The sequence below is a fragment of the Oryzias latipes genome, chromosome 18 (genome assembly GCF_002234675.1).
Source record: "Oryzias latipes chromosome 18, ASM223467v1".
In the NCBI taxonomy this organism is placed as follows: domain Eukaryota; kingdom Metazoa; phylum Chordata; class Actinopteri; order Beloniformes; family Adrianichthyidae; genus Oryzias; species Oryzias latipes.
The window spans coordinates 11,509,337-11,522,866 of NC_019876.2; the positions used below are offsets into that span (position 1 = coordinate 11,509,337).

General features: G+C 40.1%; 2 protein-coding genes across 2 annotated transcripts in view; one reads left to right on the top strand and one right to left on the bottom strand.

Moving 5' to 3' along the window:
* The window catches only part of col25a1 (collagen type XXV alpha 1 chain), a 201,482-nt gene extending 197,074 nt beyond the window's left edge, over positions 1-4,408 (bottom strand). The window contains exons 1-2 of the mRNA XM_020711604.2: positions 3,567-4,408; positions 3,397-3,466 (exon numbers count right to left, since the gene is read on the bottom strand). Coding sequence (XP_020567263.1) covers positions 3,397-3,466; positions 3,567-3,818 — 322 coding nt within the window. The 5' untranslated portion in view covers positions 3,819-4,408. The remainder of the gene's footprint in view (positions 1-3,396; positions 3,467-3,566) is intronic.
* A 6,658-nt stretch (positions 4,409-11,066) lies between these two features.
* LOC101168076 lies at positions 11,067-13,493 on the top strand. Its single transcript, XM_023966272.1, has 4 exons — positions 11,067-11,228; positions 12,506-12,574; positions 12,684-12,805; positions 12,889-13,493. Exons 1-4 carry the CDS (start codon positions 11,164-11,166, stop codon positions 13,455-13,457), a joined length of 825 nt encoding a protein of 274 aa, XP_023822040.1. The 5' UTR covers positions 11,067-11,163; the 3' UTR covers positions 13,458-13,493.
* The last annotated feature ends 37 nt before the right edge of the window (positions 13,494-13,530 follow it).

The following is a 13,530-nucleotide window of genomic DNA, read 5'->3' on the forward strand; positions in this document are numbered from 1 at the left end:
CATTTTGAACTTTCGACACGAGACGACATACTTTGATTGATGCATCTGATTGGCCATTTCTAACTTGAATAACTTCCACTACAGCAAAAATGTGAAAACCTTTTAGATTAGCAAGAACATGCTAAAAAATAAGGTATCAGAGCTAGAATGGTTATTCTGACCAATAGAATGACTGGGTAATAGTTTTTTTATTTCTCTATCGAAGCCTTTAGGATTTTGGCTTCTTGGAGCCAGCGGGTACTTCCTATTAGGAACGCGAGGGGGAGGGGTCACTCAGTCCAGTCCTCTTATAGAGAGTAATAGTTTGCTTTTGAGCTCTTTTTCCCCTTTTAATCAAATCTGATATCTTCAAATCATCCACTCTACTGGTCTTGTTCCAACAACTGTCAGGTTTTCAACCCATCTATTAATCCATTTTGGAAAGGTAAGACCTACTGCTGTCTGTGGGAGATGGTAAAGACCACAACGCCTAAGAAACTGCCCACAAATTAGATGGGTCATGTGACCTCACCTGTCAGCCGTTTTTAACAATAAAGAAAAAAAATGAAAGCCTGCTCTGATAGATCTGCAGGTTTTCTGCATATCCAGTCAGTTTGTGTTAATGCATATCTGTGCAGAGGACAACGCCTTGATTTCAAGAGCTGCATACTTTAGTTTACATCTTTACAGCCTTTAAAGTGCATTTTAAAAGTCTATGAGGAAGGGATTAAGAAAAAAAAAAGTCCACATCTCCCCTTTGATAGAAAATAATTTCTTTGAAGTCAGAGTGTGAAAAAGCTTTCACTTGCACGGACCCTCTCTGACAGCATGGCAGTTCCAATGACAAATGGCACCAGTGAAGAACATCACTTTATCAACCGCGAAGTACATTGTGAGTGAAATGTGCTTCACAACAGACCTTCTCTGATGAAAACAGCTCAAAGTTCCCGTGATTCGAAAATATCCCCAAGCCATGGACCATTGCACTGCCTATGCAAGCACTCCATCTTCTTTGACAGTAATAAAGTGAGGACTGGGAAAAGCACATTATGGTCCTCTCTCAGAGAAATAAAAAGCCACATCAGAGCCACAGGCTGTCTCCCAGACAGGAGGGAAGATGCTTATCGAGTCAACCTATTCAGAACTCTTGGAGTGTTAAGTTCTTTGCTTGAGAATGGGGGAATTAATAAAAAATGAAAAATAAGTCTTCGCGCGTGAGATTTTTCCCCCCAAAATGCTTGTAACTAAAGCAAAATTCTAAACGTTTCCAAACTAGATCTGAGGACATCAGCGATGCCGGCTTCCAGGAACTAGTCTGCCACTGGCTTGGGTTTTTAGCATCGTCACACATCATTTGAAGTGAGCTGTTCTCATTGTTTTATTTCTGCACGTTACAGAAATGCGGCGGGAGAAAATTAAGAGTGTGATTGGAAACAGGAAGCGATGTGATTGTGAGGGTTCTCGTTGATGTGAATACTTCCAGTACTGCTTGAGTCATTCTAGCACACAGAAGATGCCTCATTTGCAGCTGGCTTCAGCCACTCACGAAAGCCTTCGTTCAGCTCCAGCTCCTGCTTCATAATCCTGTCCGTCAGGATGAATACGAGAGCTCCTAGGTCACAGTGTCAGCAGCAGAGACAACCCCTTTCAGCTGAGTTTCTGCACAGTTTTGCCGAGCGAGTGCTTATTAGTGCCGTAATATCCCTTAAACGGGTTTCCAGGCAGCACCGTACCCTACGACTGATCTGAGAAGGTCATAACACCGTGTTCACGCTTCCTGTGCAACATGACCAGTGAAGTTGACAGAAGCTATGAAGCAGAAAACCTCTTTCAACACTCTGCACTCCGCTTAGAGTTCAGCCGAAGAGTTCTTTAGGGCCAGAAATGACCCAAATATTGTGATAGGGCTTCACTAAAATAGCCATAAATTCTTCTTTTCTTCGTCAAAAAGTTCTTTGCAACGTTCAAAATCAATTTTTTCTTTTCTATTCCTGAAGTAACACCTTTGCGTAACTAACTAGCGTTTTTGTTGCTTCTTGTTTTTCTCTTGAGCTGCTAAAGATGAAGGTTCCTGTTTAGTGTAGTGCAAAAAGGGTTGAAACAAAGGCAGTGTCCTTCCTGTCGAATCCGCTTAACTGATACAAAAAACACAATGCAAGCAGTTAAAGAAGAGTTGAACAAATCTGAGTCATTCAAATAGTTTGACCCATTCCCATTAGTAAACATTTCTTAACCTGACCTGGTTATGAGAAGCCTTCATTTCTCATGTTTTAATTCTCAAAGTTTTACTTATTTGTGACTTCTTAAAAAGTACAGGATGATAAAGAAGTATTATGTTGCACATTTTAGATTTAGAATGCTGAAGAAGCGTTTGAGGAAAGCCTGAAATGCTTAAATTTGCTTTTCCTATTTGGTAAGAGGGTTTTCTACGCAAATTCACCAGAAATGATGACTTAGACCAGGGCTGCCCAATCCTGGTACTCCAGATCTAGCACCCTGCCCAGTTGCTGCTGATTAGAGGACTCGGGTGACTCCTTATTGATTGACTGAACATACCTGATCCAGTTAATCAGCAGCAAGAAGAGCAGAAAGAGCTGGAAAACTGGCAGGGCACTGTAGACCTCGAGGATCAAAATTGGGCAGCTTTGATTCAAACTAAACCTCACTGCTCCAGGGAAATAGGAGTCTGCAGTCGCACTGTTGGAAATTGCATCAGGGTTCACTTGAAATCAAACCCTCGTGTGTAGGCAGACCGTGTGTGTTTTCAAACAAGGCAAAGTATACAGAGAAACACGTGGTGGAAACTAAACGATGCTGTTATATTCCAGCAGTTTAGCTTTGAACTGACTGTATTTCATAATGAAAAACTATTACACTAAGGGTCTTTATCACGTTTTTTTATAGTGCAGCCTCCAACATTCACTGTGGATCTTTCTTGAAAAAAAATGATATTGCTGTCTATCTAAAATACTAATAAGATTCTTTTTTTTTGTTTAAATATATTTTTTTTTAACGTTTTACCTGGAAAAAAAGGTGCTAAAACACAGAAAAAAAGGAAATATGGTCTGACAATGAGAGGTCAAAGCATTCGGTGAAACCAGAGTCTTCCAGTGTTGCACTAAGAATCAGGAGAATCATGGATTCACTGGAGGAATAAATGTTTCCATCTACTGGTGAGAAATGTGAATTTCAAAGTTTCTTTACGAGACAAGAACAGGCAACAACACAAGTCAAAGAGTCTCTCGGCACCTCTATGTATAGTTCTAGCAGTTTCTTCTGTTGAACTTAGAGGCTGCTCAGCTGTCTGCAGGCTTCACAGCAGACCTCCCCAATCCATCAACGCACAGTGGCATGTGTGGAAGGTTTCAAAGCAGCTCTCATTCATTCTTCCATCCACTCTCATGCAGTTGTTCTTACCTGGAGGGCAGTTGCACTCAGGTGATGTTTGTCTGGCAGTCCGGATCTTGATGAAATTTTCATATGTGCGCTAAAAAAAACATAAAAAATTAGACTAGGGACATCACGGTTTTGTTTTAGATCTTTTTAGTTGAAATCTGGTCTGTGAACTCGTGGAGAACAAGTGTTACCTGAGACAACAGCTCATCCACTCTTTGCTGAACCAGAGAATTGAGATCATCCACAGAGTAGCCGGAGCCGTGGATGAAGGGGTGCTCGCCCGTCCCGCTCTCCAAATCCACAACTCTGTTCTTGATGTCAGCCGTGTCGACGCTCAGATGGACGCACAAGGCGATGGACGCCACTGAGCACAAAGACGAGATCACGTTCAGCGCTGTTGCGCGGCAGCTCTGCCGCTTCAGACGCGCCGCTTCTTTCTCCATGTTTGCACGTAGAAAAAAAATATATATATGTGAATATATACTGCTCCTCTTGGTTTCTTGCTCTGCTACGAACTACACGCGCTGCTGGGAGCAAACCGCATCTGGCGTGGAGTCACGAATGTGTGGCACTGTGCCGCGCGCGTGTGAGAGAGCGCGCCTGCAGCGCAGCGCTCTGACAGGCGCGGGTGGGATGCTTGGAGCGTCGCTCCGCTCAGGATGCCAGTCTGTGGATTTGTTGGAGAATCCTGCAAACTTTTTTTTTTTTTTTTTTGGTTAATAAATTTTGCGCGACACTCTCCAGCAAAAGCAAAGTCTTGTCAGGTAAAAAGCGGCATATGAGGCTGCGTTTCCTCTCAGAGCTGATCCACAGCGCATGGGCACGCTCCCCACCTCGTTAAGGCAGCAACACGCCTCCAATCTGCCCTGACTGATTAGCATAATTTATTGGCCCTTCAGCGCTCAGCTGCGACGCTTTCGCTGCGTCATCGGGAGATTCCCAGTTGGACCGCCAGCGCTGCTGCGTAAAGAAGCTTTTAACGGATTACAAACTGCATTTTCTAAAACGCTGAAGGATTTAAAAACCTCTGCATCCTACATACTCCTATAAATAAACTATTTCAAGAATTATTGTGTGGATTTTTGTTGTCAGTGCTGGGTAAAAAGCTTTTTTTTTTCCCTGCAGGATATTTGTGCAAAGTGTTCACTCATCAGATGGTGATGTGGAGCCATCCCTGCAACAAACTGACAGACAGGCATCAGATTCAAATCTTCTTTGAGATTTTAAAACACAAGGATGCAACCATAGGAATCACTTAATAACAATAATAACCAAATTTTACTTCAGATTTAATTCCTATATGCACATCTCAAACTTGTGTTTTGTATAACCCACTCCGTTTGTGTTTAAATAGGACATTATATAATGAAGCTTTGGCTCCACCATCAGGATTACCAGAGTTTTCCATGTTGAAGTGAATTTTGCATTAAGATACTTCTACTTTATTGTTGCTGTTTTGCATCCAAAGCAGACTCTTAATTGAGATTCTTATCAAATTTGAATGTTAGTTCAGCATAGGCCTGCACAATATACCGCAAATTTATCGTTATCGCAATATCCAGCTCTGCAATATGCATATCGCAAAAGACGGCGAATATCGCAATAAATCGCAAACCCAAAATGTGTTAAAACAATCTTCTAGCAGCTTGAAGCATTTAACGAATCAAATAAATCCCTTTATGCTTTGACCAATCTGATGGACGCCTTCCCATTGTTGACCAATCAGATGGAGGCCTATTATGTTAACCCTGGTCCTGAAGAGCCTCAACCCTGCCTGTTTTCCAGCTCTCCTTAACCAGCTTGCTGTTGATTGGCTGACTCAAGTGATTTCACATCCTGATTGACTGAACACACCTGATTTTGGTTATCATTATCGAGCAGTCTAGGGAGAATTGGAAAACAGACAGGGTTGAGGCTCTTGAGGACCAGGGTTAGCCACCCTGACGTTTGTCCCCCATGTCGATGAGGGTCATTTGGAGTATAATTTTTAAACTGTTGCAATGAAATGGGAATGATGTTTTTGTTTATTTTTCTATTTGTTTATTTACCGCAAATTTATCGTTATCGCAATATTGATCACTAATATCGCATATCGCAAGTTTTCCTCATATCGTGCAGCCCTAGTTCAGCATTTTGATGTTTGTCTAAAACTTTTTCTTTTTTAAATTAAGATCAATATTTTATTATCTTTTGGCTAAATGGAAGTGCAAGCCCAGTCCAGAATTATTACTGTCTGTTTGATAGGCATCTAAATGATACAGATATGTACTGAAAAATCAATGTAGTATCAGTTGAAAACCACAGATACAAACAAGATCCTGTTGGTAAGAAGATATAAAATCAATCGGGAAGTAAAAAATCTGTGTCTGTCAACATTTTTCAGTTTCTCTCACTGTTGTGTCTCTACTGTTTTTGCCTTTGTGTGTACATGTGAGGCAAACAAAAAGACGTCCAATCACAAGCTCCATTCTACCAAGTCGGGTCAATAACAACAATAACCGCAGTGAGGGATGTGTTGTTGCACTAAATCCTTTTTTTCACTGCACTTTAAATAATAACTGAATAATTTAAAATTTCCTTTTTTTTAACAAAGAACAAAAGAGTCTAAAAGACCCAAAATGTCAGGTTTTAATATTTGACGCTGTTCGGTCCTTAAAACATTTTTTTTTGTTGTTACTTAAAAAGTGCTAGTAAGGAAAAAATGATTTTCTGTTGAAAGGCATTTTTATTTGTAGTTTTTACTGCCACATGATTAATCTAGAACTAGATTAGGTTTAAGGATTGAGAAGATGTTAGGCTTTTTACATAGTCAACCTCTTCACGATGCACAGACCAAAGTACTGTTGTTGAGATGATTGTAGACCTCTGCAATGTTGCAGTGACCTACAAGACCATCAACAAGCAGCTTGGAAGAAACACAAAATCAAACTCAATGGCTCCACGGAAGGTTTCAGCTCGTGATAGTAACAAGGGGGAGGAACCAACATGACTACACAAGAGAAAGTTGTGCATTTTTGTCAGTGCATTAGGATCAAAAATAAAAGGTTCAACTCCTGCAGCAACCGCAACCAAGGTCAACAAATCATGAATGATTTAGAGAAGATCAGACAAAACTGTAGGTGAGGTCAAAAACCATCTGGTAGGGTGAGAACCTCCTTTCCTCAGCCAAAGCGTTGAAATGGGTCAAGGATGCTTGCAAACACTTTATGTTGTACATAAGTGTACATTTTGCTGTAAACTTGGTACTTTCTTGCTTCCTTCTGCAACCTGCCCCCTGTGGTTTTTGGTGGAACTGCAACATCTATGGTATGTATCTATGGTATGCATCTATGGTATGGTTGTTGACATTTTGTCTCACTAAGTTTGTAATGAACCTAAAAAATGATAGGGATAATTTCTTAACGTGCAAACATGCTAAAAGCAGCAAATCAAACATCAGTTAAAGATCGCACATATGTTGAAGTGTCCTTGGGCACCTTAGACAATGAGCCCCACCTTGCCTCTGGTGGAAGGTTGGCGCCAGAGATAGGCAGTCGAGCCGCCAACAGTGTGTGAATGTGTGTGTGAATGGGACTGTGACTGTAAAGCGCTTTGGGCCTTCAAAAAAAGTAGAAAAGCACCAGATAAGTATATGCCATTTACCATTAGACAACGAAATGACAAAATTCTCTCTTTCTTGTAGTAAAAGTGTCCTCTCTTCTGTTGGTGTCCATAGAGACCAGCTTTGTTTGGCGTCCATTGAAGTGTCTTCTTTGAAGGGTTGGCAGCATCATTGTTCGTATTCCTCTGCGTTTTGACGAGCGGACCTTGAAAAATCAAGAGTCTGCAATAAAAAGAAGAAAAGAAAAACCCCACAAAGACAAAGTTTGTTCAGATAAATTTGAAATCCTTTAACGTATAAAGAAAGAAGCCTTTATGCACTAGGATAAGCCAGGTGGTAAAAAGTACAGGAAGATGAATGCATCATTGCAGCAAGGAAATGTTAATAGATTAAAAAAACATTAGATCATTTGTTTGTTAAAGTTCAGTTCCATTATAATTGGATAGTGTGTTGATGGCTCTGTCGGCTTTGTATTGGGCGGATTTTAGATATTTTGTGCTCTGTTGCTACTCTATACATAGATACACACAAGAGACAATTACTCAATGGATTCTACAAAAATCAAGCTTAAAGTTGGAAGGGAACCTGACATCAGTTTACTCCGCCCAACTAAACAGCATTTAGAAAACAGTATTTGGGTGGGACAAAGTTCAGTTTGAAACTCTGCTGAGTCCACTCACCTGTTAAACCAACCCAGCCCAAAGTGTGCAAATGTGAGATCTAATAAAATGGCTGGTTTGAAATAAAAAAAAAACATCACAGTTGCCATAAATAAGAAATAAATCCAAAAAAAGCGTTGAAACTGGTACATAAGGTGCACAACTGTATGTTTTGGTGTAAACTTGGGACTTTTTTGCTTCCTTCTGCAACCTGCCACCTTCCACCCTTTTGGAGGAACTGCAACATCTGTGGTACTTCCTGGTTTGTGACAGATCAGGGAACAGAGGATGGGGGCTTTGTGGTCACCTTTTTGGGCATGAACAGGGTCACATGAAACCCTTGACCATTCAGAAGTGGGTAAACTGGCGTTAAACACACTTTCAATAAAGCTGCGTCCACACTGAGGGCGGTTCTTGCATCAGGGCCGTGCAGTTTCAATGTCAAGTGTCAATGTGCAGATGTGATCTGAGGTCCTACACCAGGGTTTGAGCATGGGGCACTGTGGTCTGGCAGCAGTGCGTTTCAGGAGTCGCACCACGTTTTGACCGTCGCATTTTCAGAGTTCCAATATCTGAGCTTTGGCACAGAAGATGCATCTCGTCAATCAGTCAGGATCTTAGCTTTGGCCAGAGAACTGTTGATGAGGCGATCAAAACCAACATGGAGGAGCATCTGATTGCTCTCCTGCTGAACTTTATCATGCTTTTCTGATTTGCATTGAGACAATAAAAAGATTCTCTAATATTATTCTTGTTATTTTCTCCCTCCTCGATCTATTAATGAACCGCTAGTCGTCAAACTGGGTCACAGAGAGACAAAGGTAGCACTGAAAGCCGCCGTCACTCAGATGCAGCTCCAGCAGTAGATGGTAAAGCTCACCGTACCGAGAGATTCTCTGAATGATCTCATGAACCCAGACATGAAGATGTGTTTACTGATGCTTTTGTAGACCTCTTCAAAATAAATAAACCAGATCTCTCAACATCACCCGTGTCTTCCATGCATTCTAGATGAGATATCCAGTCAATGCTTCCATGCAGCGAAGAGGCTAAAAACACTGGACAGTAGCTCCTCCCACTTGCATCTGGAGCAGCAAACTAAACCGAGGCGGACGACACAGTTTTGATGTGCGAATCATGTTAGGTGTGAACGGCGAATGAGAAGTTTATTGAGAACCAAAACCTCTTTGTCAGGCAAAACAAAAGGCCTTGCTCTGTTTGTGTGTATTTTCAATAACAAAAGAAATTATAAAACGTCGACTTGGATTAAATATTCTGGATATTAAATCTATTCACATAGTAGTTAAAAAGTGTTGGAATAGGAGTTTTTATTTCTGCTGTATAATTTAGTTCTTTAAAACTAAGGGTGTGTTGGTCCGGATCGAGTCCTAAACCTTGCGTTTGGTCTGTATACAGACTGCCGTCAAGCGGCCTTTCTCGTTGCAAACCAAAGCTGGTAAACAAAACCACGTGAATATAAATCTCCTTACTACGAGGATTTACGAGGGCGGGGCAAAGCAACTACAGGCAGAAATTATGGAAGTCCTACAGCTTTCCACTCCTTGTTGAGGTTAGTTTAGTCAGACTTTATATTTTGCTGACCAATTTTAAACACGGTTACTGACAAGAGGACAGCTCAAAAGGTGCACTTGGTGATCTAGTAAATTTTTAAACCTGCTTCAAACAGGAAGTCAATAAAGCTGAAGAGGGCCAAATAAGTTGGTTTTTGAAAGCAGTGATCTTCAACCCTGCTCCTCAAAAAGTCCTGCTTGTTTTCCAAACCTTTTCCTCCTGCTACTTACCTGGATCAGGTCTGATTTATCTTTAGGTAACCTTGAATCACCAGGTCCAGCTAATCAGCGGCGATGACGGGGTTGTAGGTCTCCAGAAAGAGGTTGAAATCTGATGGTTGGAAGAAAAACTATTACAAAAAAAAAATCTGGAAGATGGTCTATTCTTTTGTTACTCCAAGTCAAACGTCTAAAGAGATCCAAGCAGTTTAAAAAATAACAATAATAATGATTACTACTTGATGTTCTGCAATTTGTTTTTATGAGGGAATATAATTTAGCATCCAAGGACAGAACCTAAACCACGGCACGGCAAAAAAGAGACAGATTTAATGATCCAGCTGGAGCTTCAGAGATTGCAAAATGCCCACAAATCTAAATGTGGGTTTGGAGCCAGAAGATGTTTTTTTTTTTACATCCCATTATCCCAAACCTCAGATGTTGATCAGGATGAATAATTGTAGTACAAAGGTGCACCTGCTTCCTCCTATGGATGTCACATCTGCTTCTGCACTCTAAAAAAAATGCATTCAGCATGTTGTAGAAAGACGTTTCTTTAAGCAATCAGAAAGCTTCAACAGGAAAGGGGGGAACAAAGTCAATTCTCTACAGATGTCTGGTCTGTCATTCATAGATTCCACTCATCTCTTTTGACATTTTCATTAATTTATATTCAAATTCAGTCGGGATGGAGAATAAAGCCTCAAATTCTCGTTGGGAAGAAAGAAAGAACAGAAAGAGAAACGGCTGAGGAGTTCTGCTCAAATCTCGATCAAAGAAAAAAAAAGTGTAAAAAAAGGAAAACAAACCTGAATGAATGAATGGATGGATAATTGATCAATATTTGAACTTTTAAAAGTGAATAACACTGAAAAAACAGAAAAATATTAGATTACATTTACTTTTGTATTTACCTTCTAAATGTATATGCTTACAGTGTTACTTTAAAACTTATTTCAATGTATTTTGCACATCATAATACTGATGGGGGGGGGGGGGGGGGCAATAAGGGGAAGATTGCCAAACTGTTAACTTTTCATTGAGAACATTTGTTTATTTGTATTATTATTATTATTCATACAAATCATTCATACAAATTTTAAACAAATAGCACAAGTTATGTACATTTGTAGTGTTTTTTTCAACAGATTTTTTTCTACTCCTACTTAAGTGGTATTTTAACCCTTGTGCTATCCTATGACCTCAACTTTACATTGATAGATTCTTCTTAAAAAAAACTGAATAAGAATTTAAAAGGGTTTGTGCGCCCTCTGGTGGAGTGACAAATCATAGCAAGGATCGAACATTAAACCAGTGTCCTAAACTGCATTTTTTTATTGGTCTCATGGGTTCAAGCCCTTACTATTTCATAACCATTAAAAGTGTGACACTCTTTTTATTGTTTTTTTCTAAAGGAGGGGGGAATTTAGTGCATGAAATAAACATAGTGACAGATGGTTCAGTCAGGTAGCCATAAAGGCAAGCCAAAATCCTCCTCCACGTGAAACGAGGTGATGCGTTTGAGCACACTCTCTGTGTTTCAAAAATGTCCTTTCTGCAGAAGCTCCGAGTAGGTTTAAACCCACTCGTGTCCACTGCGGGATTGTTTAAGTGCTTTGAAGTGGATCTCAAACGCCTTGGCAACGGTCCGCATCCACGTGCATCACCCGGCGTTGTTTATTTTTAGAACGGTAGAAACGTTTTTTTTTTTTCTTCTTTCATTTTTTTCGGTTTGTTCATGGCAGAGAAACCACAAACAGAAGACATGAACCCACCAGCAAACAGGGAATTCACGAGGAGAAGGTGAGCTGAAATAGATAGTTTTCCTGTTATGAACAAAAAAGGCGGTAAAAAAAAAAAGAAAAAGGAAAAAAAAAAGACCACGTTAGCTAAAAGAGTTGCGTTTTTTCTCTCTTGGCTTTTATTAACTCTATTATGCTTCTACTCAACTAAAAACTCATGTTTTGATCTAGTTTTGTTTTTTTTTATAATAAAAAACTATCACCACTAAAGTACTAAATAAAACCGTTGTTCGAATTAGTAATTCACTTTTTATTAAATTTTAATATGAATAAAGATCGGTTTTCAAAAAAGATAACATAATTTGTTCTCCATTTTTGTCAACATTTTAAAGTATTTTTCTGTGCATGTTCAGAGTTTTAGAAACCAAACAGTTTCAAATAAAACTTTATTTTTAAAACTGTCGTTTTAAAACATTGCCATGGTATAATATTCCGTTGCCATGGCATAATGTTCCGGTTAAAAACAAAACTGCCAAAGATTTCATTTTTACCTATAAAAGTTGAGTTTTTGAGTCAGTGTTGTTCATGAAGCGTTTGAAAATATACTTGCAAGCTTTTTTTTTTTTTAACATACTTGCAAGCTAGCTGCAAACGTTTATCGGAAGTTACCTTAAGGATATCCCAGAATGCAATACGGGCTCCATCCGGAGTTATGACATGTATGTAGGCAGATGTGGGTTTTTAAAATACAATTGAAGGACAGATGAAGACTGGATACAAAAAATTACCAACCAAGCTATGTAAAGATGAAAAAATACAAGAGAATTTAAAAGAAAAACGATACAATACTAAAAATTACAATATGAAATTTGAAGAAAAAAAAAAGTATAAACGAAAAAAAAATGTATACACATGGATAACATGTACAACCTTCAGGAATAACCGGCAAAACTGCAAAAAGCAATTATAATGAAAAGATCACTGGGATTGCTTTTAAAATATATCAAAAGATAATTGGACTGGGACTTGAAATTTATGTTTTCTATCCATTCATGCACTGAATCCATATGGTTTCACATCCTTACGCCTTTTATGCTGCATTTTAATGACTGCTTTGGCTTGTAAGACAAGAAAACCTCTCAGTGAGAAGCAGAAGTGGCCCCAAAAATGGCTTCTTCTGCAGGCAAAGGTGCTGCATGAGGGATATTCTTGCAGTTTTTATTTGATTATACATGCAACCCAACAATATCCTTATTTTTTTGGTTGTTGTTGTTGATAACGTTGAAAGTTTTCACCAAAAACATCTCATTAGGACTGTGATGTCATGTCTTTTCCCAGATCTATGTTCCTGATGGAGTATGAGACCCGCTTCCTCTCACCAAGCCTCGAAAAATACGCCTCACACAAGTAACTTTCCTTTTACTTTTCCATTTATTTTATTCTTCAGTTTTGACTTTTTTTTTTCCCCCCCTCCCACTCGTGTCTGGGTTACGTGTTATGTTCTTGTCTGTTTCAGAAAAGACAAGAAAAGAGACGCATCAATCCAAAAGGCTGCGCTGCCACCAGCAACACCTAAACGACACTCTGCACCTCAGGGGGAAAAGGACAACAAGGCCGTCCACACAACCACTTACACAGGCAAGAAAATTGCAATTTTTTCTCATAAACATCAACGGTTTTTAAATCTGACTTTTTGCAATAAATGTGTTCATTTTTTCCAGAGGATTTTAAAGCTTGGAAAGCCAAGAAACGTCACCCATGCAAGCTTGAGGACAACTTAGTAGCTTCCCATGGACTGGTTCCTGTGAGGGATTCTGGCAAAGAGAGCAGGAAGTGCCAACAGAAAGACGACCGGCTCCCAAAGGACGACGGACACTCTGAAAGGGTCACCAGCGGCAGGCTGGATTTTTCCGCCACTGTAGATGAGGCGCAGAAAAGCTGGAGGATGGCCTGGACCAGTGGAGGTCATCTCCCTCCGGCTGACGTCAGGGACTCTCTGAAGGTTTTGAAGCTCTACTCTCAGTTCAAGGAGGCTAATCCAGCAGCAGAGCACAAGCACCAGTCGCCAAAGGCAGAGTGTGAAGCCAGCGAGGATAAAGGCATCGAGTGGACCGGGCTGTCTGTGAAGCCCAGAGAGAGAGGCACGATGGCGATCCAGCCACCGCAAAAGGACGGCTGGGAATCTGCTATCCAGACAAACGAGGACGTCTCCAAACCAAACCAAAGCTGCAACAACCAGCCTCCTCAGGACTCTGTCTTGAATTACTTCATCAGCCTCCATCAAGACTAACAAGTCTTCTTAAAAGATTAAAACAAACCGACATGATATGTGTAAGCGTCTATGTTGATGAAACAGCCATCTT

What these genes read in the sequence shown, in the direction of transcription:
- LOC101168076 (XM_023966272.1), top strand. Translation starts at nt 11,164, where the DNA reads ATGGCAGAGAAACCACAAACAGAAGACATGAACCCACCAGCAAACAGG. An exon ending in AGGGAATTCACGAGGAGAAG is followed by an intron (nt 11,229 to 12,505) that starts GTGAGCTGAAAT and finishes GTCTTTTCCCAG; the next exon opens with ATCTATGTTCCTGATGGAGT. An exon ending in GAAAAATACGCCTCACACAA is followed by an intron (nt 12,575 to 12,683) that starts GTAACTTTCCTT and finishes TGTCTGTTTCAG; the next exon opens with AAAAGACAAGAAAAGAGACG.